This window comes from Montipora foliosa, chromosome 10 (assembly GCF_036669935.1).
Source record: "Montipora foliosa isolate CH-2021 chromosome 10, ASM3666993v2, whole genome shotgun sequence".
Lineage (NCBI taxonomy): Eukaryota > Metazoa > Cnidaria > Anthozoa > Scleractinia > Acroporidae > Montipora > Montipora foliosa.
The window spans coordinates 20610599-20637276 of NC_090878.1; the positions used below are offsets into that span (position 1 = coordinate 20610599).

A 26678-nucleotide genomic window follows, 5' to 3' on the forward strand; every position below is an offset into this window, starting at 1 on the left:
CTTGTTTGCAGCCATAGACTTCTACTCTCATTGATATGTGGCTGTGCCAAGTGGCAGGTCGGAATCGTATGTAACGCGCCACGATTGGATTTTTTAGTTTGTGATAGATGATTGAATTTTGATCGCTATTTGCAGTAAATTCCTAAATGGGAAAAAAAGATGACATATAGTGATTAACAGAACGAAAATTTTTGCTGACTGGCTAAAGAATTCATGATCCAAAGCACAAGAAATGAGAGATACAAGGAAGAAAAGTCCACCGCGTGTTGATAATGTACACATGATATCCAATCAATAAAAACTGGAAGTTTGAGTAGGAGATTTGAAAAATGGAGGAAAAAAGTGTCCTTGGTAGGGAATGTTTGAATGGGGAATGACAACACCTATCTGGCAACGTCAGAACGCTTGGAAGCCTACTACACTGGAAGACGTACTTCAGAAATTGATACAAACCGCAACAAAATGTTGTTTCCAGTGTCGCGTTTCCTTAAGGACCTGTCTCGTGGACGTAGTGGGGATTTATATTAAAATAAATAAAGAAAAAAACAAAACAAAACAGAAGGCAAGTATTTCCTTCAGAGCACGTTTTGACGAATTGCTTATCATCACATCTTACCTTGTCAACGGTCTGTCCTTGTACCCTGTAGTATCGGAAGGTAACTCCATCGTTACTGTATTGAAGTTTGTACTTTGTAACCCATTGGTTACCCTGATTCCTTCCTTGTGAAGCTACAGCCGTCACTTTAGTGTAGGATGCTTGCAGATCAATCTGCAACCATTGATTCTTATCGTTTTTTCCTTGCTGACCAGGCACCTTGTTTTATTCCTGACTTTTGGAAGTTTAGTCTTCCCTGGATGGCGGCGTGATTAGGTCCCACTCAGAAGACGCTTGTATTTGCGCATCTTTGATTGCGCCAAATTCCATGCCAAAAGGTTGTTGACATTCTGGTTTTCAAATTGAGATAAAAAGTTGTGATCAGAAACAGTCTTTGCATGTCCACATTCTTTGAAAGTAACAGAGCTACTTCAAGTCGTTAGAAAGTTAGTAGTAATGTCACTAGTTTAAATATAAAAACAGCAAATTAATACTGGAAATCGAACATTTCCGGCTCATTTAATGGAATTAACTTTTGTCTTTGCAGTAACTAACTGACTGAGATGGTTATGTAACTTGCAGATCACGGATAGAAAATTAAATTAAAGTTCCTAGATTCAACTATAAAGAAAACGATTTACAGATCGAACAATTCCTTAAACTCAGTAAAAGGGTTTCATCAAATAAACATCGCTTGCTTAAGTGCCATCTTCAGCGTCATCTTTGCGCCATTATGCACATCTAAGGCACTCTGGAAATTGCACCTCACCCTCAGTGTATCTCATTTACCTATACGTGGGATGCCATAGGCAGGTCATCCTGAAATGCAGCCGTGTTAGCTTCAACCGAAGTTGCATGAGGTTGTTACCCACGTGCTTGTTTTCATCTTAAAAGTTATTAAAACTTTTTAGATAAGGTTACTACTGAGATTGGTGGCATCTTAGATGACTTGATTTGGTAAATAAAAGACATATGATGTAGTAGTATTTGAAAACGTTTTGACACCTTAACCTTGTCCAGAATCTATATTACTTATCCTAAGTTTTACTTATCGAGCTTTTTCATTAGCTTGGTCGGCACTAAGGGCATTCAAAAAGGGAAAATCAAATCAGAATCAGGGTCAACCGGGAAATATAACAAAAAAGCACCCTATTTTACCCTACAACGCCTTATCAAGTGGAGGGAGAATATAATTTTTAGCCAATCTTCGCATGTAAACCTGGACCATCACCGTTACTGACACCAGAATGCTCAGCTTTCAAGAAAAATGCTGTTTTTCCTTAATTGTCTCTACACCTTTTTTAAAAATATATTTCCACTTAACTTTGGAGGATTTAATAATTTTGTTTATTGTAGAGACGATCGAAAAAAAAATCATGTTACCTTGTTCACAGCCATAGACTTCTACTCTCATTGATATGTGGCTGTGCCAAGTGACCGGTCGGAATCGTATATAACGCGCCAGGATTGGATTTTTTAGTTTGTTATAGATGATTGAATTTTGATCGCTATTTGCAGTAAATTCCTAAAAGGAAAAACAAGATGACATATAGCGATTAAGAGAACAAAAATTTTGCTGACTGGCTAAAGAATTCATGATCCAAAGCACAAGAAATGGGAGATACAAGGAAGAAAATTCCACCGCGTGTTGATAATGTACACATAATATCCAATCAATAAAAACTGAAAGTTTGAGTAGGAGATTTGAAAAATGAGGGAAAAAGTGTCCTTGGTAGGAATGTTTGAATGGGGAATGACAACACCTATCCGGCACCGTCACAACGCTTGGAAGCTTACTACACTGGAAGACGTACTTCAGAAATTGATACAAACGGCAACGAAATGTCGCGTTTTTCTTACCTGTCTCGTAAAAGTAGTGGGGATTCATATTAAAATAAATAAAGAAAAAAAAACAAACAAACAGAAGGCTAGTATTCCTTCAGAGCACGTTTTGACGAATTGCTTATCATCACATCTTACCTTGTCAACGGTCTGTCCTTGTACCCTGTAGTATCGGAAGGTAACTCCATCGTTACTGTATTAAAGTTTGTACTTTGTAACCCATTGGTTACCCTGATTCCTTCCTTGTGAAGCTACAGCCGTCACTTTAGTGTAGGATGCGTGCAAATCAATCTGCAACCATTGATTCTTATCGTTTTTCCTTGCTGACCAGGCACCTTGTTTTATTCCTGACTTTTGGAAGTTTAATCTTCCCTGGATGGCGGCGTGATTTAGGTCCCACTCAGAAGACGCTTGTATTTGCGCATCTTTGATTGCGCCAAATTCCATGCCAAGAGGTTCTTGACATTCTGGTTTTCAAATTGAGATAAAAAGTTGTGATCAGAAACAGTCTTTGCATGTCCACATTCTTTGAAAGTAACAGAGCTACTTCAAGTCGTTAGAAAGTTAGTAGTAATGTCACTAGTTTTAAATAAGTAGACAGCAAATCAATACTGGAAAGCGACATTTCCGGCTCATTTAATGGAATTAACTTTTGTCTTTGCAGTAACTAACTGACTGAGATGGTTATGTAACTTGCAGATCACGGATAGAAAATTAAATTAAAGTTCCTAGATTCAACTATAAAGAAAACGATTTACAGATCGAACAATTACCTTAAACTCAGTAAAGGGTTTCATCAAATAAACATCGCTTGCTTAAGTGCCATCTTCAGCGTCATCTTTGCGCCATTATGCACATCTAAGGCACTCTGGAAATTGCACCTCACCTTCAGTGTATCTCATTTACCTATACGTGGGATGCCATAGGCAGGTCATCCTGAAATCCAGCCGTGTTAGCTTTAACCGAAGTTGCATGAGGTTGTTACCCACGTGCTTGTTCTCATCTTAAAATTTATCAAACCTTTTTAGATAAGGTTACTACTGAGATTGGTGGCATCTTAGATGATTTGATTTGGTAAATAAAAGACAGACGATGTAGTAGTATTTGAAAACTTTTTGACACCTTAACCTTGTCCATAATCTATATTATTTATCCTAAGTTTTTACTTCACGAGTTTTTTCAATAGCTTGGCCGGCACTAAAGGCATTAAAAAAGAGAAAATCAAATCAGAATCAGGGTAAACCGGAAAATATAGCGAAAAAGCACCGCATTTTACCCTACGACGCTTTATCAAGTGGAGGGAGAGTATAATTTTAGCCAATCTTCGCATGTAAACCTGGACCATTACCGTTACTGACACCAGAATGCTCAGCTTTCTAGATAAATGCTGTTTTTCCTAAATTGTCTCTACACCTTTTTTAAAATATATTTCCACTTAACTTTGGAAAATTTAATAATTTTATTTATTGTAGAGACGATGGAAAAAAATCATGTTACCTTGTTCACAGCCATAGACTTCTACTCTCATTGATATGTGCCTGTGCCAAGTGACCGGTCGGAATCGTATGTAACGCGCCAGGATTGGATTTTTTAGTTTGTGATAGATGATTGAATTTTGATCGCTATTTGCAGTAAATTCCTAAATGGGAAAAAAAGATGACATATAGTGATTAACAGAACGAAAATTTTTGCTGACTGGCTAAAGAATTCATGATCCAAAGCACAAGAAATGAGAGATAAAAGGAAGAAAATTTCACCGCGTGTTGATAATGTACACATGGTATCCAATCAATAAAAACTGGAAGTTTGAGTAGGAGATTTGAAAAATGGAGGAAAAAGTGTCCTTGGTAGGAATGTTTGAATGGGGAATGACAACACCTATCTGGCACCGTCAGAACGCTTGGAAGCTCACTACACTGGAAGACGTACTTCAGAAAATGATACAAACGGCAACGAAATGTTGTTTTAACTGTCCCGTTTCCTTACCTGTCTCGTACACGTAGTGGGGATTCATATTAAAATAAATAAAGAAAAAAACAAAACAAAACAGAAGGCTAGTATTCCGTTCAGAGCACGTTTTGACGAATTGCTTATCATCACATCTTACCTTGTCAACGGTCTGTCCTTGTACCCTGTAGTATCGGAAGGTAACTCCATCGTTACTGTATTGAAGTTTGTACTTTGTAACCCATTGGTTACCCTAATGCCTTCCTTGTGAAGCTACAGCCGTCACTTTAGTGTAGGATGCTTGCAGATCAATCTGCAACCATTGATTCTTATCGTTTTTCCTTGCTGACCAGGCACCTTGTTTTATTCCTGACTTTTGGAAGTTTAGTCTTCCCTGGATGGCGGCGTGATTTAGGTCCCACTCAGAAGGCGCTTGTATTTGCGCGTCTTTGATTGCGCCAAATTCCATGCCAAGAGGTTCTTGACATTCTGGTTTTCAAATTGAAATAAAAAGTTGTGATCAGAAACAGTCTTTGCATGTCCACATTCTTTGAAAGTAACAGAGCTACTTCAAGTCGTTAGAAAGTTAGTAGTAATGTCACTAGTTTTAAATAAGTAGACAGCAAATCAATACTGGAAAGCGAACATTTCCGGCTCATTTAATGGAATTAACTTTTGTCTTTGCAGTAACTAACTGACTGAGATGGTTATTTAATTTGCAGATCACGCAAAAAAAAAATTAAATTGAAGTTCCTAGATTCAACTATAAAGAAAACGATTTACAGATGGAACAATTTGCTTAAACTCAGGAAAAGGATTTCATCAAATAAACATTGCTTGCTTAAATGCCACCTTCATCGTCATCTTTGCGCCATTATGCACCTCTAAGGCACTCCGGAAATTGCACCTGACTTTAAGTGTAACTCATTTACCTATACGTGGGATGCCATAGGCAGGTCATCCTGAAATCCAGTCGTGTTAGCTTCAACCGAAGTTGCATGAGGTTGTTACCCATGCACGTGCTTGTTCTCATCTTAAAATTTATTAAACCTTTTCAGATAAGGTTACTACTGAGATTGGTGGCATCTTAGATGATTTGATTTGGTAAATAAAAGACAGACGATGTAGTAGTATTTGAAAACTTTTTGACACCTTAACCTTGTCCATAATCTATATTATTTATCCTAAGTTTTTACTTCACGAGTTTTTTCATTAGCTTGGCCGGCACTAAGGGCATTAAAAAAGAGAAAATCAAATCAGAATCAGGGTAAACCGGGAAATATAGCGAAAAAGCACCGCATTTTACCCTACGACGCCTTATCAAGTGGAGGGAGAGTATAATTTTTAGCCAATCTTTGCATGTAAACCTGGACCATTACCGTTACTGACACCAGAATGCTCAGCTTTCTAGATAAATGCTGTTTTTCCTAAATTGTCTCTACACCTTTTTTAAAAATATATTTCCACTTAACTTTGGAAAATTTAATAATTTTATTTATTGTAGAGACGATGGAAAAAAATCATGTTACCTTGTTCACAGCCATAGACTTCTACTCTCATTGATATGTGCCTGTGCCAAGTGACCGGTCGGAATCGTATGTAACGCGCCAGGATTGGATTTTTTAGTTTGTGATAGATGATTGAATTTTGATCGCTATTTGCAGTAAATTCCTAAATGGGAAAAAAAGATGACATATAGTGATTAACAGAACGAAAATTTTTGCTGACTGGCTAAAGAATTCATGATCCAAAGCACAAGAAATGAGAGATACAAGGAAGAAAATTCCACCGCGTGTTGATAATGTACACATGGTATCCAATCAATAAAAACTGGAAGTTTGAGTAGGAGATTTGAAAAATGGAGGAAAAAGTGTCCTTGGTAGGAATGTTTGAATGGGGAATGACAACACCTATCTGGCACCGTCAGAACGCTTGGAAGCTTACTACACTGGAAGACGTACTTCAGAAATTGATACAAACGGCAACGAAATGTTGTTTCCACTGTCCCGTTTCCTTACCTGTCTCGTACACGTAGTGGGGATTCATATTAAAATAAATAAAGAAAAAAACAAACAAAACAGAAGGCTAGTATTCCCTTCAGAGCACGTTTTGACGAATTGCTTATCATCACATCTTACCTTGTCAACGGTCTGTCCTTGTACCCTGTAGTATCGGAAGGTAACTCCATCGTTACTGTATTGAAGTTTGTACTTTGTAACCCATTGGTTACCCTGATTCCTTCCTTGTGAAGCTACAGCCGTCACTTTAGTGTAGGATGCTTGCAGATCAATCTGCAACCATTGATTCTTATCGTTTTTCCTTGCTGACCAGGCACCTTGTTTTATTCCTGACTTTTGGAAGTTTAGTCTTCCCTGGATGGCGGCGTGATTTAGGTCCCACTCAGAAGACGCTTGTATTTGCGCATCTTTGATTGCGCCAAATTCCATGCCAAGAGGTTCTTGACATTCTGGTTTTCAAATTGAAATAAAAAGTTGTGATCAGAAACAGTCTTTGCATGTCCACATTCTTTGAAAGTAACAGAGCTACTTCAAGTCGTTAGAAAGTTAGTAGTAATGTCACTAGTTTTAAATAAGTAGACAGCAAATCAATACTGGAAAGCGAACATTTCCGGCTCATTTAATGGAATTAACTTTTGTCTTTGCAGTAACTAACTGACTGAGATGGTTATTTAATTTGCAGATCACGCAAAGAAAATTAAATTGAAGTTCCTAGATTCAACTATAAAGAAAACGATTTACAGATGGAACAATTTGCTTAAACTCAGGAAAAGGATTTCATCAAATAAACATTGCTTGCTTAAATGCCACCTTCATCGTCATCTTTGCGCCATTATGCACATCTAAGGCACTCTGGAAATTGCACCTGACTTTCAGTGTAACTCATTTACCTATACGTGGGATGCCATAGGCAGGTCATCCTGAAATCCAGTCGTGTTAGCTTCAACCGAAGTTGCATGAGGTTGTTACCCATGCACGTGCTTGTTCTCATCTTAAAATTTATTAAACCTTTTTAGATAAGGTTACTACTGAGATTGGTGGCATCTTAGATGATTTGATTTGGTAAATAAAAGACAGACGATGAAGTAGTATTTGAAAACTTTTTGACACCTTAACCTTGTCCATAATCTATATTATTTATCCTAAGTTTTTACTTCACGAGTTTTTTCATTAGCTTGGCCGGCACTAAGGGCATTAAAAAAGAGAAAATCAAATCAGAATCAGGGTAAACCGGGAAATATAGCGAAAAAGCACCGCATTTTACCCTACGACGCCTTATCAAGTGGAGGGAGAGTATAATTTTTAGCCAATCTTTGCATGTAAACCTGGACCATTACCGTTACTGACACCAGAATGCTCAGCTTTCTAGATAAATGCTGTTTTTCCTAAATTGTCTCTACACCTTTTTAAAAATATATTTCCACTTAACTTTGGAAAATTTAATAATTTTATTTATTGTAGAGACGATGGAAAAAAATCATGTTACCTTGTTCACAGCCATAGACTTCTACTCTCATTGATATGTGCCTGTGCCAAGTGACCGGTCGGAATCGTATGTAACGCGCCAGGATTGGATTTTTTAGTTTGTGATAGATGATTGAATTTTGATCGCTATTTGCAGTAAATTCCTAAATGGGAAAAAAAGATGACATATAGTGATTAACAGAACGAAAATTTTTGCTGACTGGCTAAAGAATTCATGATCCAAAGCACAAGAAATGAGAGATACAAGGAAGAAAATTCCACCGCGTGTTGATAATGTACACATGGTATCCAATCAATAAAAACTGGAAGTTTGAGTAGGAGATTTGAAAAATGGAGGAAAAAGTGTCCTTGGTAGGAATGTTTGAATGGGGAATGACAACACCTATCTGGCACCGTCAGAACGCTTGGAAGCTTACTACACTGGAAGACGTACTTCAGAAATTGATACAAACGGCAACGAAATGTTGTTTCCACTGTCCCGTTTCCTTACCTGTCTCGTACACGTAGTGGGGATTCATATTAAAATAAATAAAGAAAAAAACAAACAAAACAGAAGGCTAGTATTCCCTTCAGAGCACGTTTTGACGAATTGCTTATCATCACATCTTACCTTGTCAACGGTCTGTCCTTGTACCCTGTAGTATCGGAAGGTAACTCCATCGTTACTGTATTGAAGTTTGTACTTTGTAACCCATTGGTTACCCTGATTCCTTCCTTGTGAAGCTACAGCCGTCACTTTAGTGTAGGATGCTTGCAGATCAATCTGCAACCATTGATTCTTATCGTTTTTCCTTGCTGACCAGGCACCTTGTTTTATTCCTGACTTTTGGAAGTTTAGTCTTCCCTGGATGGCGGCGTGATTTAGGTCCCACTCAGAAGACGCTTGTATTTGCGCATCTTTGATTGCGCCAAATTCCATGCCAAGAGCTTCTTGACATTCTGGTTTTCAAATTGAAATAAAAAGTTGTGATCAGAAACAGTCTTTGCATGTCCACATTCTTTGAAAGTAACAGAGCTACTTCAAGTCATTAGAAAGTTAGTAGTAATGTCACTAGTTTTAAATAAGTAGACAGCAAATCAATACTGGAAAGCGAACATTTCCGGCTCATTTAATGGAATTAACTTTTGTCTTTGCAGTAACTAACTGACTGAGATGGTTATTTAATTTGCAGATCACGCAAAGAAAATTAAATTGAAGTTCCTAGATTCAACTATAAAGAAAACGATTTACAGATGGAACAATTTGCTTAAACTCAGGAAAAGGATTTCATCAAATAAACATTGCTTGCTTAAATGCCACCTTCATCGTCATCTTTGCGCCATTATGCACATCTAAGGCACTCTGGAAATTGCACCTGACTTTCAGTGTAACTCATTTACCTATACGTGGGATGCCATAGGCAGGTCATCCTGAAATCCAGTCGTGTTAGCTTCAACCGAAGTTGCATGAGGTTGTTACCCATGCACGTGCTTGTTCTCATCTTAAAATTTATTAAACCTTTTTAGATAAGGTTACTACTGAGATTGGTGGCATCTTAGATGATTTGATTTGGTAAATAAAAGACAGACGATGAAGTAGTATTTGAAAACTTTTTGACACCTTAACCTTGTCCATAATCTATATTATTTATCCTAAGTTTTTACTTCACGAGTTTTTTCATTAGCTTGGCCGGCACTAAGGGCATTAAAAAAGAGAAAATCAAATCAGAATCAGGGTAAACCGGGAAATATAGCGAAAAAGCACCGCATTTTACCCTACGACGCCTTATCAAGTGGAGGGAGAGTATAATTTTTAGCCAATCTTTGCATGTAAACCTGGACCATTACCGTTACTGACACCAGAATGCTCAGCTTTCTAGATAAATGCTGTTTTTCCTAAATTGTCTCTACACCTTTTTTAAAAATATATTTCCACTTAACTTTGGAAAATTTAATAATTTTATTTATTGTAGAGACGATGGAAAAAAATCATGTTACCTTGTTCACAGCCATAGACTTCTACTCTCATTGATATGTGCCTGTGCCAAGTGACCGGTCGGAATCGTATGTAACGCGCCAGGATTGGATTTTTTAGTTTGTGATAGATGATTGAATTTTGATCGCTATTTGCAGTAAATTCCTAAATGGGAAAAAAAGATGACATATAGTGATTAACAGAACGAAAATTTTTGCTGACTGGCTAAAGAATTCATGATCCAAAGCACAAGAAATGAGAGATACAAGGAAGAAAATTCCACCGCGTGTTGATAATGTACACATGGTATCCAATCAATAAAAACTGGAAGTTTGAGTAGGAGATTTGAAAAATGGAGGAAAAAGTGTCCTTGGTAGGAATGTTTGAATGGGGAATGACAACACCTATCTGGCACCGTCAGAACGCTTGGAAGCTTACTACACTGGAAGACGTACTTCAGAAATTGATACAAACGGCAACGAAATGTTGTTTCCACTGTCCCGTTTCCTTACCTGTCTCGTACACGTAGTGGGGATTCATATTAAAATAAATAAAGAAAAAAACAAACAAAACAGAAGGCTAGTATTCCCTTCAGAGCACGTTTTGACGAATTGCTTATCATCACATCTTACCTTGTCAACGGTCTGTCCTTGTACCCTGTAGTATCGGAAGGTAACTCCATCGTTACTGTATTGAAGTTTGTACTTTGTAACCCATTGGTTACCCTGATTCCTTCCTTGTGAAGCTACAGCCGTCACTTTAGTGTAGGATGCTTGCAGATCAATCTGCAACCATTGATTCTTATCGTTTTTCCTTGCTGACCAGGCACCTTGTTTTATTCCTGACTTTTGGAAGTTTAGTCTTCCCTGGATGGCGGCGTGATTTAGGTCCCACTCAGAAGACGCTTGTATTTGCGCATCTTTGATTGCGCCAAATTCCATGCCAAGAGCTTCTTGACATTCTGGTTTTCAAATTGAAATAAAAAGTTGTGATCAGAAACAGTCTTTGCATGTCCACATTCTTTGAAAGTAACAGAGCTACTTCAAGTCGTTAGAAAGTTAGTAGTAATGTCACTAGTTTTAAATAAGTAGACAGCAAATCAATACTGGAAAGCGAACATTTCCGGCTCATTTAATGGAATTAACTTTTGTCTTTGCAGTAACTAACTGACTGAGATGGTTATTTAATTTGCAGATCACGCAAAGAAAATTAAATTGAAGTTCCTAGATTCAACTATAAAGAAAACGATTTACAGATGGAACAATTTGCTTAAACTCAGGAAAAGGATTTCATCAAATAAACATTGCTTGCTTAAATGCCACCTTCATCGTCATCTTTGCGCCATTATGCACATCTAAGGCACTCTGGAAATTGCACCTGACTTTCAGTGTAACTCATTTACCTATACGTGGGATGCCATAGGCAGGTCATCCTGAAATCCAGTCGTGTTAGCTTCAACCGAAGTTGCATGAGGTTGTTACCCATGCACGTGCTTGTTCTCATCTTAAAATTTATTAAACCTTTTTAGATAAGGTTACTACTGAGATTGGTGGCATCTTAGATGATTTGATTTGGTAAATAAAAGACAGACGATGAAGTAGTATTTGAAAACTTTTTGACACCTTAACCTTGTCCATAATCTATATTATTTATCCTAAGTTTTTACTTCACGAGTTTTTTCATTAGCTTGGCCGGCACTAAGGGCATTAAAAAAGAGAAAATCAAATCAGAATCAGGGTAAACCGGGAAATATAGCGAAAAAGCACCGCATTTTACCCTACGACGCCTTATCAAGTGGAGGGAGAGTATAATTTTTAGCCAATCTTTGCATGTAAACCTGGACCATTACCGTTACTGACACCAGAATGCTCAGCTTTCTAGATAAATGCTGTTTTTCCTAAATTGTCTCTACACCTTTTTTAAAAATATATTTCCACTTAACTTTGGAAAATTTAATAATTTTATTTATTGTAGAGACGATGGAAAAAAATCATGTTACCTTGTTCACAGCCATAGACTTCTACTCTCATTGATATGTGCCTGTGCCAAGTGACCGGTCGGAATCGTATGTAACGCGCCAGGATTGGATTTTTTAGTTTGTGATAGATGATTGAATTTTGATCGCTATTTGCAGTAAATTCCTAAATGGGAAAAAAAGATGACATATAGTGATTAACAGAACGAAAATTTTTGCTGACTGGCTAAAGAATTCATGATCCAAAGCACAAGAAATGAGAGATACAAGGAAGAAAATTCCACCGCGTGTTGATAATGTACACATGGTATCCAATCAATAAAAACTGGAAGTTTGAGTAGGAGATTTGAAAAATGGAGGAAAAAGTGTCCTTGGTAGGAATGTTTGAATGGGGAATGACAACACCTATCTGGCACCGTCAGAACGCTTGGAAGCTTACTACACTGGAAGACGTACTTCAGAAATTGATACAAACGGCAACGAAATGTTGTTTCCACTGTCCCGTTTCCTTACCTGTCTCGTACACGTAGTGGGGATTCATATTAAAATAAATAAAGAAAAAAACAAACAAAACAGAAGGCTAGTATTCCCTTCAGAGCACGTTTTGACGAATTGCTTATCATCACATCTTACCTTGTCAACGGTCTGTCCTTGTACCCTGTAGTATCGGAAGGTAACTCCATCGTTACTGTATTGAAGTTTGTACTTTGTAACCCATTGGTTACCCTGATTCCTTCCTTGTGAAGCTACAGCCGTCACTTTAGTGTAGGATGCTTGCAGATCAATCTGCAACCATTGATTCTTATCGTTTTTCCTTGCTGACCAGGCACCTTGTTTTATTCCTGACTTTTGGAAGTTTAGTCTTCCCTGGATGGCGGCGTGATTTAGGTCCCACTCAGAAGACGCTTGTATTTGCGCATCTTTGATTGCGCCAAATTCCATGCCAAGAGCTTCTTGACATTCTGGTTTTCAAATTGAAATAAAAAGTTGTGATCAGAAACAGTCTTTGCATGTCCACATTCTTTGAAAGTAACAGAGCTACTTCAAGTCGTTAGAAAGTTAGTAGTAATGTCACTAGTTTTAAATAAGTAGACAGCAAATCAATACTGGAAAGCGAACATTTCCGGCTCATTTAATGGAATTAACTTTTGTCTTTGCAGTAACTAACTGACTGAGATGGTTATTTAATTTGCAGATCACGCAAAGAAAATTAAATTGAAGTTCCTAGATTCAACTATAAAGAAAACGATTTACAGATGGAACAATTTGCTTAAACTCAGGAAAAGGATTTCATCAAATAAACATTGCTTGCTTAAATGCCACCTTCATCGTCATCTTTGCGCCATTATGCACATCTAAGGCACTCTGGAAATTGCACCTGACTTTCAGTGTAACTCATTTACCTATACGTGGGATGCCATAGGCAGGTCATCCTGAAATCCAGTCGTGTTAGCTTCAACCGAAGTTGCATGAGGTTGTTACCCATGCACGTGCTTGTTCTCATCTTAAAATTTATTAAACCTTTTTAGATAAGGTTACTACTGAGATTGGTGGCATCTTAGATGATTTGATTTGGTAAATAAAAGACAGACGATGAAGTAGTATTTGAAAACTTTTTGACACCTTAACCTTGTCCATAATCTATATTATTTATCCTAAGTTTTTACTTCACGAGTTTTTTCATTAGCTTGGCCGGCACTAAGGGCATTAAAAAAGAGAAAATCAAATCAGAATCAGGGTAAACCGGGAAATATAGCGAAAAAGCACCGCATTTTACCCTACGACGCCTTATCAAGTGGAGGGAGAGTATAATTTTTAGCCAATCTTTGCATGTAAACCTGGACCATTACCGTTACTGACACCAGAATGCTCAGCTTTCTAGATAAATGCTGTTTTTCCTAAATTGTCTCTACACCTTTTTAAAAATATATTTCCACTTAACTTTGGAAAATTTAATAATTTTATTTATTGTAGAGACGATGGAAAAAAATCATGTTACCTTGTTCACAGCCATAGACTTCTACTCTCATTGATATGTGCCTGTGCCAAGTGACCGGTCGGAATCGTATGTAACGCGCCAGGATTGGATTTTTTAGTTTGTGATAGATGATTGAATTTTGATCGCTATTTGCAGTAAATTCCTAAATGGGAAAAAAAGATGACATATAGTGATTAACAGAACGAAAATTTTTGCTGACTGGCTAAAGAATTCATGATCCAAAGCACAAGAAATGAGAGATACAAGGAAGAAAATTCCACCGCGTGTTGATAATGTACACATGGTATCCAATCAATAAAAACTGGAAGTTTGAGTAGGAGATTTGAAAAATGGAGGAAAAAGTGTCCTTGGTAGGAATGTTTGAATGGGGAATGACAACACCTATCTGGCACCGTCAGAACGCTTGGAAGCTTACTACACTGGAAGACGTACTTCAGAAATTGATACAAACGGCAACGAAATGTTGTTTCCACTGTCCCGTTTCCTTACCTGTCTCGTACACGTAGTGGGGATTCATATTAAAATAAATAAAGAAAAAAACAAACAAAACAGAAGGCTAGTATTCCCTTCAGAGCACGTTTTGACGAATTGCTTATCATCACATCTTACCTTGTCAACGGTCTGTCCTTGTACCCTGTAGTATCGGAAGGTAACTCCATCGTTACTGTATTGAAGTTTGTACTTTGTAACCCATTGGTTACCCTGATTCCTTCCTTGTGAAGCTACAGCCGTCACTTTAGTGTAGGATGCTTGCAGATCAATCTGCAACCATTGATTCTTATCGTTTTTCCTTGCTGACCAGGCACCTTGTTTTATTCCTGACTTTTGGAAGTTTAGTCTTCCCTGGATGGCGGCGTGATTTAGGTCCCACTCAGAAGACGCTTGTATTTGCGCATCTTTGATTGCGCCAAATTCCATGCCAAGAGCTTCTTGACATTCTGGTTTTCAAATTGAAATAAAAAGTTGTGATCAGAAACAGTCTTTGCATGTCCACATTCTTTGAAAGTAACAGAGCTACTTCAAGTCGTTAGAAAGTTAGTAGTAATGTCACTAGTTTTAAATAAGTAGACAGCAAATCAATACTGGAAAGCGAACATTTCCGGCTCATTTAATGGAATTAACTTTTGTCTTTGCAGTAACTAACTGACTGAGATGGTTATTTAATTTGCAGATCACGCAAAGAAAATTAAATTGAAGTTCCTAGATTCAACTATAAAGAAAACGATTTACAGATGGAACAATTTGCTTAAACTCAGGAAAAGGATTTCATCAAATAAACATTGCTTGCTTAAATGCCACCTTCATCGTCATCTTTGCGCCATTATGCACATCTAAGGCACTCTGGAAATTGCACCTGACTTTCAGTGTAACTCATTTACCTATACGTGGGATGCCATAGGCAGGTCATCCTGAAATCCAGTCGTGTTAGCTTCAACCGAAGTTGCATGAGGTTGTTACCCATGCACGTGCTTGTTCTCATCTTAAAATTTATTAAACCTTTTTAGATAAGGTTACTACTGAGATTGGTGGCATCTTAGATGATTTGATTTGGTAAATAAAAGACAGACGATGAAGTAGTATTTGAAAACTTTTTGACACCTTAACCTTGTCCATAATCTATATTATTTATCCTAAGTTTTTACTTCACGAGTTTTTTCATTAGCTTGGCCGGCACTAAGGGCATTAAAAAAGAGAAAATCAAATCAGAATCAGGGTAAACCGGGAAATATAGCGAAAAAGCACCGCATTTTACCCTACGACGCCTTATCAAGTGGAGGGAGAGTATAATTTTTAGCCAATCTTTGCATGTAAACCTGGACCATTACCGTTACTGACACCAGAATGCTCAGCTTTCTAGATAAATGCTGTTTTTCCTAAATTGTCTCTACACCTTTTTAAAAATATATTTCCACTTAACTTTGGAAAATTTAATAATTTTATTTATTGTAGAGACGATGGAAAAAAATCATGTTACCTTGTTCACAGCCATAGACTTCTACTCTCATTGATATGTGCCTGTGCCAAGTGACCGGTCGGAATCGTATGTAACGCGCCAGGATTGGATTTTTTAGTTTGTGATAGATGATTGAATTTTGATCGCTATTTGCAGTAAATTCCTAAATGGGAAAAAAAGATGACATATAGTGATTAACAGAACGAAAATTTTTGCTGACTGGCTAAAGAATTCATGATCCAAAGCACAAGAAATGAGAGATACAAGGAAGAAAATTCCACCGCGTGTTGATAATGTACACATGGTATCCAATCAATAAAAACTGGAAGTTTGAGTAGGAGATTTGAAAAATGGAGGAAAAAGTGTCCTTGGTAGGAATGTTTGAATGGGGAATGACAACACCTATCTGGCACCGTCAGAACGCTTGGAAGCTTACTACACTGGAAGACGTACTTCAGAAATTGATACAAACGGCAACGAAATGTTGTTTCCACTGTCCCGTTTCCTTACCTGTCTCGTACACGTAGTGGGGATTCATATTAAAATAAATAAAGAAAAAAACAAACAAAACAGAAGGCTAGTATTCCCTTCAGAGCACGTTTTGACGAATTGCTTATCATCACATCTTACCTTGTCAACGGTCTGTCCTTGTACCCTGTAGTATCGGAAGGTAACTCCATCGTTACTGTATTGAAGTTTGTACTTTGTAACCCATTGGTTACCCTGATTCCTTCCTTGTGAAGCTACAGCCGTCACTTTAGTGTAGGATGCTTGCAGATCAATCTGCAACCATTGATTCTTATCGTTTTTCCTTGCTGACCAGGCACCTTGTTTTATTCCTGACTTTTGGAAGTTTAGTCTTCCCTGGATGGCGGCGTGATTTAGGTCCCACTCAGAAGACGCTTGTATTTGCGCATCTTTGATTGCGCCAAATTCCATGCCAAGAGCTTCTTGACATTCTGGTTTTCAAATTGAAATAAAAAGTTGTGATCAGAAACAGTCTTTGCATGTCCACATTCTTTGAAAGTAACAGAGCTACTTCAAGTCGTTAGAAAGTTAGTAGTAATGTCACTAGTTTTAAATAAGTAGACAGCAAATCAATACTGGAAAGCGAACATTTCCGGCTCATTTAATGGAATTAACTTTTGTCTTTGCAGTAACTAACTGACTGAGATGGTTATTTAATTTGCAGATCACGCAAAGAAAATTAAATTGAAGTTCCTAGATTCAACTATAAAGAAAACGATTTACAGATGGAACAATTTGCTTAAACTCAGGAAAAGGATTTCATCAAATAAACATTGCTTGCTTAAATGCCACCTTCATCGTCATCTTTGCGCCATTATGCACATCTAAGGCACTCTGGAAATTGCACCTGACTTTCAGTGTAACTCATTTACCTATACGTGGGATGCCATAAGGAAGGTCATCCTGAAATCCAGTCGTGTTAGCTTCAACCGAAGTTGCATGAGGTTGTTACCCATGCACGTGCTTGTTCTCATCTTAAAATTTATTAAACCTTTTTAGATAAGGTTACTACTGAGATTGGTGGCATCTTAGATGATTTGATTTGGTAAATAAAAGACAGACGATGAAGTAGTATTTGAAAACTTTTTGACACCTTAACCTTGTCCATAATCTATATTATTTATTCTAAGTTTTTACTTCACGAGTTTTTTTTCATTAGCTTGGCCGGCACTAAGGGCATTAAAAAAGAGAAAATCAAATCAGAATCAGGGTAAACCGGGAAATATAGCGAAAAAGCACCGCATTTTACCCTACGACGCCTTATCAAGTGGAGGGAGAGTATAATTTTTAGCCAATCTTTGCATGTAAACCTGGACCATTACCGTTACTGACACCAGAATGCTCAGCTTTCTAGATAAATGCTGTTTTTCCTAAATTGTCTCTACACCTTTTTTAAAAATATATTTCCACTTAACTTTGGAAAATTTAATAATTTTATTTATTGTAGAGACGATGGAAAAAAATCATGTTACCTTGTTCACAGCCATAGACTTCTACTCTCATTGATATGTGCCTGTGCCAAGTGACCGGTCGGAATCGTATGTAACGCGCCAGGATTGGATTTTTTAGTTTGTGATAGATGATTGAATTTTGATCGCTATTTGCAGTAAATTCCTAAATGGGAAAAAAAGATGACATATAGTGATTAACAGAACGAAAATTTTTGCTGACTGGCTAAAGAATTCATGATCCAAAGCACAAGAAATGAGAGATACAAGGAAGAAAATTCCACCGCGTGTTGATAATGTACACATGGTATCCAATCAATAAAAACTGGAAGTTTGAGTAGGAGATTTGAAAAATGGAGGAAAAAGTGTCCTTGGTAGGAATGTTTGAATGGGGAATGACAACACCTATCTGGCACCGTCAGAACGCTTGGAAGCTTACTACACTGGAAGACGTACTTCAGAAATTGATACAAACGGCAACGAAATGTTGTTTCCACTGTCCCGTTTCCTTACCTGTCTCGTACACGTAGTGGGGATTCATATTAAAATAAATAAAGAAAAAAACAAACAAAACAGAAGGCTAGTATTCCCTTCAGAGCACGTTTTGACGAATTGCTTATCATCACATCTTACCTTGTCAACGGTCTGTCCTTGTACCCTGTAGTATCGGAAGGTAACTCCATCGTTACTGTATTGAAGTTTGTACTTTGTAACCCATTGGTTACCCTGATTCCTTCCTTGTGAAGCTACAGCCGTCACTTTAGTGTAGGATGCTTGCAGATCAATCTGCAACCATTGATTCTTATCGTTTTTCCTTGCTGACCAGGCACCTTGTTTTATTCCTGACTTTTGGAAGTTTAGTCTTCCCTGGATGGCGGCGTGATTTAGGTCCCACTCAGAAGACGCTTGTATTTGCGCATCTTTGATTGCGCCAAATTCCATGCCAAGAGCTTCTTGACATTCTGGTTTTCAAATTGAAATAAAAAGTTGTGATCAGAAACAGTCTTTGCATGTCCACATTCTTTGAAAGTAACAGAGCTACTTCAAGTCGTTAGAAAGTTAGTAGTAATGTCACTAGTTTTAAATAAGTAGACAGCAAATCAATACTGGAAAGCGAACATTTCCGGCTCATTTAATGGAATTAACTTTTGTCTTTGCAGTAACTAACTGACTGAGATGGTTATTTAATTTGCAGATCACGCAAAGAAAATTAAATTGAAGTTCCTAGATTCAACTATAAAGAAAACGATTTACAGATGGAACAATTTGCTTAAACTCAGGAAAAGGATTTCATCAAATAAACATTGCTTGCTTAAATGCCACCTTCATCGTCATCTTTGCGCCATTATGCACATCTAAGGCACTCTGGAAATTGCACCTGACTTTCAGTGTAACTCATTTACCTATACGTGGGATGCCATAAGGAAGGTCATCCTGAAATCCAGTCGTGTTAGCTTCAACCGAAGTTGCATGAGGTTGTTACCCATGCACGTGCTTGTTCTCATCTTAAAATTTATTAAACCTTTTTAGATAAGGTTACTACTGAGATTGGTGGCATCTTAGATGATTTGATTTGGTAAATAAAAGACAGACGATGAAGTAGTATTTGAAAACTTTTTGACACCTTAACCTTGTCCATAATCTATATTATTTATTCTAAGTTTTTACTTCACGAGTTTTTTCATTAGCTTGGCCGGCACTAAGGGCATTAAAAAAGAGAAAATCAAATCAGAATCAGGGTAAACCGGGAAATATAGCGAAAAAGCACCGCATTTTACCCTACGACGCCTTATCAAGTGGAGGGAGAGTATAATTTTTAGCCAATCTTTGCATGTAAACCTGGACCATTACCGTTACTGACACCAGAATGCTCAGCTTTCTAGATAAATGCTGTTTTTCCTAAATTGTCTCTACACCTTTTTTAAAAATATATTTCCACTTAACTTTGGAAAATTTAATAATTTTATTTATTGTAGAGACGATGGAAAAAAATCATGTTACCTTGTTCACAGCCATAGACTTCTACTCTCATTGATATGTGCCTGTGCCAAGTGACCGGTCGGAATCGTATGTAACGCGCCAGGATTGGATTTTTTAGTTTGTGATAGATGATTGAATTTTGATCGCTATTTGCAGTAAATTCCTAAATGGGAAAAAAAGATGACATATAGTGATTAACAGAACGAAAATTTTTGCTGACTGGCTAAAGAATTCATGATCCAAAGCACAAGAAATGAGAGATACAAGGAAGAAAATTCCACCGCGTGTTGATAATGTACACATGGTATCCAATCAATAAAAACTGGAAGTTTGAGTAGGAGATTTGAAAAATGGAGGAAAAAGTGTCCTTGGTAGGAATGTTTGAATGGGGAATGACAACACCTATCTGGCACCGTCAGAACGCTTGGAAGCTTACTACACTGGAAGACGTACTTCAGAAATTGATACAAACGGCAACGAAATGTTGTTTCCACTGTCCCGTTTCCTTACCTGTCTCGTACACGTAGTGGGGATTCATATTAAAATAAATAAAGAAAAAAACAAACAAAACAGAAGGCTAGTATTCCCTTCAGAGCACGTTTTGACGAATTGCTTATCATCACATCTTACCTTGTCAACGGTCTGTCCTTGTACCCTGTAGTATCGGAAGGTAACTCCATCGTTACTGTATTGAAGTTTGTACTTTGTAACCCATTGGTTACCCTGATTCCTTCCTTGTGAAGCTACAGCCGTCACTTTAGTGTAGGATGCTTGCAGATCAATCTGCAACCATTGATTCTTATCGTTTTTCCTTGCTGACCAGGCACCTTGTTTTATTCCTGACTTTTGGAAGTTTAGTCTTCCCTGGATGGCGGCGTGATTTAGGTCCCACTCAGAAGACGCTTGTATTTGCGCATCTTTGATTGCGCCAAATTCCATGCCAAGAGCTTCTTGACATTCTGGTTTTCAAATTGAAATAAAAAGTTGTGATCAGAAACAGTCTTTGCATGTCCACATTCTTTGAAAGTAACAGAGCTACTTCAAGTCGTTAGAAAGTTAGTAGTAATGTCACTAGTTTTAAATAAGTAGACAGCAAATCAATACTGGAAAGCGAACATTTCCGGCTCATTTAATGGAATTAACTTTTGTCTTTGCAGTAACTAACTGACTGAGATGGTTATTTAATTTGCAGATCACGCAAAGAAAATTAAATTGAAGTTCCTAGATTCAACTATAAAGAAAACGATTTACAGATGGAACAATTTGCTTAAACTCAGGAAAAGGATTTCATCAAATAAACATTGCTTGCTTAAATGCCACCTTCATCGTCATCTTTGCGCCATTATGCACATCTAAGGCACTCTGGAAATTGCACCTGACTTTCAGTGTAACTCATTTACCTATACGTGGGATGCCATAAGGAAGGTCATCCTGAAATCCAGTCGTGTTAGCTTCAACCGAAGTTGCATGAGGTTGTTACCCATGCACGTGCTTGTTCTCATCTTAAAATTTATTAAACCTTTTTAGATAAGGTTACTACTGAGATTGGTGGCATCTTAGATGATTTGATTTGGTAAATAAAAGACAGACGATGAAGTAGTATTTGAAAACTTTTTGACACCTTAACCTTGTCCATAATCTATATTATTTATCCTAAGTTTTTACTTCACGAGTTTTTTTTCATTAGCTTGGCCGGCACTAAGGGCATTAAAAAAGAGAAAATCAAATCAGAATCAGGGTAAACCGGGAAATATAGCGAAAAAGCACCGCATTTTACCCTACGACGCCTTATCAAGTGGAGGGAGAGTATAATTTTTAGCCAATCTTTGCATGTAAACCTGGACCATTACCGTTACTGACACCAGAATGCTCAGCTTTCTAGATAAATGCTGTTTTTCCTAAATTGTCTCTACACCTTTTTTAAAAATATATTTCCACTTAACTTTGGAAAATTTAATAATTTTATTTATTGTAGAGACGATGGAAAAAAATCATGTTACCTTGTTCACAGCCATAGACTTCTACTCTCATTGATATGTGCCTGTGCCAAGTGACCGGTCGGAATCGTATGTAACGCGCCAGGATTGGATTTTTTAGTTTGTGATAGATGATTGAATTTTGATCGCTATTTGCAGTAAATTCCTAAATGGGAAAAAAAGATGACATATAGTGATTAACAGAACGAAAATTTTTGCTGACTGGCTAAAGAATTCATGATCCAAAGCACAAGAAATGAGAGATACAAGGAAGAAAATTCCACCGCGTGTTGATAATGTACACATGGTATCCAATCAATAAAAACTGGAAGTTTGAGTAGGAGATTTGAAAAATGGAGGAAAAAGTGTCCTTGGTAGGAATGTTTGAATGGGGAATGACAACACCTATCTGGCACCGTCAGAACGCTTGGAAGCTTACTACACTGGAAGACGTACTTCAGAAATTGATACAAACGGCAACGAAATGTTGTTTCCACTGTCCCGTTTCCTTACCTGTCTCGTACACGTAGTGGGGATTCATATTAAAATAAATAAAGAAAAAAACAAACAAAACAGAAGGCTAGTATTCCCTTCAGAGCACGTTTTGACGAATTGCTTATCATCACATCTTACCTTGTCAACGGTCTGTCCTTGTACCCTGTAGTATCGGAAGGTAACTCCATCGTTACTGTATTGAAGTTTGTACTTTGTAACCCATTGGTTACCCTGATTCCTTCCTTGTGAAGCTACAGCCGTCACTTTAGTGTAGGATGCTTGCAGATCAATCTGCAACCATTGATTCTTATCGTTTTTCCTTGCTGACCAGGCACCTTGTTTTATTCCTGACTTTTGGAAGTTTAGTCTTCCCTGGATGGCGGCGTGATTTAGGTCCCACTCAGAAGACGCTTGTATTTGCGCATCTTTGATTGCGCCAAATTCCATGCCAAGAGCTTCTTGACATTCTGGTTTTCAAATTGAAATAAAAAGTTGTGATCAGAAACAGTCTTTGCATGTCCACATTCTTTGAAAGTAACAGAGCTACTTCAAGTCGTTAGAAAGTTAGTAGTAATGTCACTAGTTTTAAATAAGTAGACAGCAAATCAATACTGGAAAGCGAACATTTCCGGCTCATTTAATGGAATTAACTTTTGTCTTTGCAGTAACTAACTGACTGAGATGGTTATTTAATTTGCAGATCACGCAAAGAAAATTAAATTGAAGTTCCTAGATTCAACTATAAAGAAAACGATTTACAGATGGAACAATTTGCTTAAACTCAGGAAAAGGATTTCATCAAATAAACATTGCTTGCTTAAATGCCACCTTCATCGTCATCTTTGCGCCATTATGCACATCTAAGGCACTCTGGAAATTGCACCTGACTTTCAGTGTAACTCATTTACCTATACGTGGGATGCCATAAGGAAGGTCATCCTGAAATCCAGTCGTGTTAGCTTCAACCGAAGTTGCATGAGGTTGTTACCCATGCACGTGCTTGTTCTCATCTTAAAATTTATTAAACCTTTTTAGATAAGGTTACTACTGAGATTGGTGGCATCTTAGATGATTTGATTTGGTAAATAAAAGACAGACGATGAAGTAGTATTTGAAAACTTTTTGACACCTTAACCTTGTCCATAATCTATATTATTTATTCTAAGTTTTTACTTCACGAGTTTTTTTTCATTAGCTTGGCCGGCACTAAGGGCATTAAAAAAGAGAAAATCAAATCAGAATCAGGGTAAACCGGGAAATATAGCGAAAAAGCACCGCATTTTACCCTACGACGCCTTATCAAGTGGAGGGAGAGTATAATTTTTAGCCAATCTTTGCATGTAAACCTGGACCATTACCGTTACTGACACCAGAATGCTCAGCTTTCTAGATAAATGCTGTTTTTCCTAAATTGTCTCTACACCTTTTTTAAAAATATATTTCCACTTAACTTTGGAAAATTTAATAATTTTATTTATTGTAGAGACGATGGAAAAAAATCATGTTACCTTGTTCACAGCCATAGACTTCTACTCTCATTGATATGTGCCTGTGCCAAGTGACCGGTCGGAATCGTATGTAACGCGCCAGGATTGGATTTTTTAGTTTGTGATAGATGATTGAATTTTGATCGCTATTTGCAGTAAATTCCTAAATGGGAAAAAAAGATGACATATAGTGATTAACAGAACGAAAATTTTTGCTGACTGGCTAAAGAATTCATGATCCAAAGCACAAGAAATGAGAGATACAAGGAAGAAAATTCCACCGCGTGTTGATAATGTACACATGGTATCCAATCAATAAAAACTGGAAGTTTGAGTAGGAGATTTGAAAAATGGAGGAAAAAGTGTCCTTGGTAGGAATGTTTGAATGGGGAATGACAACACCTATCTGGCACCGTCAGAACGCTTGGAAGCTTACTACACTGGAAGACGTACTTCAGAAATTGATACAAACGGCAACGAAATGTTGTTTCCACTGTCCCGTTTCCTTACCTGTCTCGTACACGTAGTGGGGATTCATATTAAAATAAATAAAGAAAAAAACAAACAAAACAGAAGGCTAGTATTCCCTTCAGAGCACGTTTTGACGAATTGCTTATCATCACATCTTACCTTGTCAACGGTCTGTCCTTGTACCCTGTAGTATCGGAAGGTAACTCCATCGTTACTGTATTGAAGTTTGTACTTTGTAACCCATTGGTTACCCTGATTCCTTCCTTGTGAAGCTACAGCCGTCACTTTAGTGTAGGATGCTTGCAGATCAATCTGCAACCATTGATTCTTATCGTTTTTCCTTGCTGACCAGGCACCTTGTTTTATTCCTGACTTTTGGAAGTTTAGTCTTCCCTGGATGGCGGCGTGATTTAGGTCCCACTCAGAAGACGCTTGTATTTGCGCATCTTTGATTGCGCCAAATTCCATGCCAAGAGCTTCTTGACATTCTGGTTTTCAAATTGAAATAAAAAGTTGTGATCAGAAACAGTCTTTGCATGTCCACATTCTTTGAAAGTAACAGAGCTACTTCAAGTCGTTAGAAAGTTAGTAGTAATGTCACTAGTTTTAAATAAGTAGACAGCAAATCAATACTGGAAAGCGAACATTTCCGGCTCATTTAATGGAATTAACTTTTGTCTTTGCAGTAACTAACTGACTGAGATGGTTATTTAATTTGCAGATCACGCAAAGAAAATTAAATTGAAGTTCCTAGATTCAACTATAAAGAAAACGATTTACAGATGGAACAATTTGCTTAAACTCAGGAAAAGGATTTCATCAAATAAACATTGCTTGCTTAAATGCCACCTTCATCGTCATCTTTGCGCCATTATGCACATCTAAGGCACTCTGGAAATTGCACCTGACTTTCAGTGTAACTCATTTACCTATACGTGGGATGCCATAAGGAAGGTCATCCTGAAATCCAGTCGTGTTAGCTTCAACCGAAGTTGCATGAGGTTGTTACCCATGCACGTGCTTGTTCTCATCTTAAAATTTATTAAACCTTTTTAGATAAGGTTACTACTGAGATTGGTGGCATCTTAGATGATTTGATTTGGTAAATAAAAGACAGACGATGAAGTAGTATTTGAAAACTTTTTGACACCTTAACCTTGTCCATAATCTATATTATTTATTCTAAGTTTTTACTTCACCAGTTTTTTTTCATTAGCTTGGCCGGCACTAAGGGCATTAAAAAAGAGAAAATCAAATCAGAATCAGGGTAAACCGGGAAATATAGCGAAAAAGCACCGCATTTTACCCTACGACGCCTTATCAAGTGGAGGGAGAGTATAATTTTTAGCCAATCTTTGCATGTAAACCTGGACCATTACCGTTACTGACACCAGAATGCTCAGCTTTCTAGATAAATGCTGTTTTTCCTAAATTGTCTCTACACCTTTTTTAAAAATATATTTCCACTTAACTTTGGAAAATTTAATAATTTTATTTATTGTAGAGACGATGGAAAAAAATCATGTTACCTTGTTCACAGCCATAGACTTCTACTCTCATTGATATGTGCCTGTGCCAAGTGACCGGTCGGAATCGTATGTAACGCGCCAGGATTGGATTTTTTAGTTTGTGATAGATGATTGAATTTTGATCGCTATTTGCAGTAAATTCCTAAATGGGAAAAAAAGATGACATATAGTGATTAACAGAACGAAAATTTTTGCTGACTGGCTAAAGAATTCATGATCCAAAGCACAAGAAATGAGAGATACAAGGAAGAAAATTCCACCGCGTGTTGATAATGTACACATGGTATCCAATCAATAAAAACTGGAAGTTTGAGTAGGAGATTTGAAAAATGGAGGAAAAAGTGTCCTTGGTAGGAATGTTTGAATGGGGAATGACAACACCTATCTGGCACCGTCAGAACGCTTGGAAGCTTACTACACTGGAAGACGTACTTCAGAAATTGATACAAACGGCAACGAAATGTTGTTTCCACTGTCCCGTTTCCTTACCTGTCTCGTACACGTAGTGGGGATTCATATTAAAATAAATAAAGAAAAAAACAAAACAAAACAGAAGGCTAGTATTCCGTTCAGAGCACGTTTTGACGAATTGCTTATCATCACATCTTACCTTGTCAACGGTCTGTCCTTGTACCCTGTAGTATCGGAAGGTAACTCCATCGTTACTGTATTGAAGTTTGTACTTTGTAACCCATTGGTTACCCTGATTCCTTCCTTGTGAAGCTACAGCCGTCACTTTAGTGTAGGATGCTTGCAGATCAATCTGCAACCATTGATTCTTATCGTTTTTCCTTGCTGACCAGGCACCTTGTTTTATTCCTGACTTTTGGAAGTTTAGTCTTCCCTGGATGGCGGCGTGATTTAGGTCCCACTCAGAAGACGCTTGTATTTGCGCATCTTTGATTGCGCCAAATTCCATGCCAAGAGGTTGTTGACATTCTGGTTTTCAAATTGAAATAGAAAGTTGTCTTTAGAAACAGCCTTTACTACTGCCA

General features: G+C 37.5%; 1 protein-coding gene across 1 annotated transcript; it reads right to left on the bottom strand.

Annotated features, from left to right (window-relative positions):
• On the bottom strand, positions 1 to 26602 carry LOC137973401 (uncharacterized). Its single transcript, XM_068820201.1, has 28 exons — positions 26294 to 26602; positions 25684 to 25825; positions 24314 to 24642; positions 23705 to 23846; positions 22335 to 22663; positions 21726 to 21867; positions 20356 to 20684; positions 19747 to 19888; positions 18379 to 18707; positions 17770 to 17911; positions 16400 to 16728; positions 15791 to 15932; positions 14425 to 14753; positions 13816 to 13957; positions 12450 to 12778; positions 11841 to 11982; positions 10474 to 10802; positions 9865 to 10006; positions 8498 to 8826; positions 7889 to 8030; positions 6523 to 6851; positions 5914 to 6055; positions 4545 to 4873; positions 3935 to 4076; positions 2576 to 2904; positions 1979 to 2120; positions 617 to 945; positions 1 to 142 (listed from the first exon to the last, which is right to left on the bottom strand). Exons 1-23 carry the CDS (start codon positions 26600 to 26602, stop codon positions 4638 to 4640), a joined length of 5397 nt encoding a protein of 1798 aa, XP_068676302.1. The 3' UTR covers positions 1 to 142; positions 617 to 945; positions 1979 to 2120; positions 2576 to 2904; positions 3935 to 4076; positions 4545 to 4637.
• Positions 26603 to 26678: the final 76 nt, after the last annotated feature.

Coding starts and splice junctions, on each gene's coding strand:
- LOC137973401 (XM_068820201.1), bottom strand. CDS start 26,602: ATGGAATTTGGCGCAATCAAAGATGCGCAAATACAAGCGTCTTCTGAG. Junction 14,754..15,790: donor AGTCTATGGCTGTGAACAAG/GTAACATGATTT, acceptor TTTGAAAACCAG/AATGTCAAGAAGCTCTTGGC. Junction 8,031..8,497: donor AAGGACAGACCGTTGACAAG/GTAAGATGTGAT, acceptor TTTCCCATTTAG/GAATTTACTGCAAATAGCGA.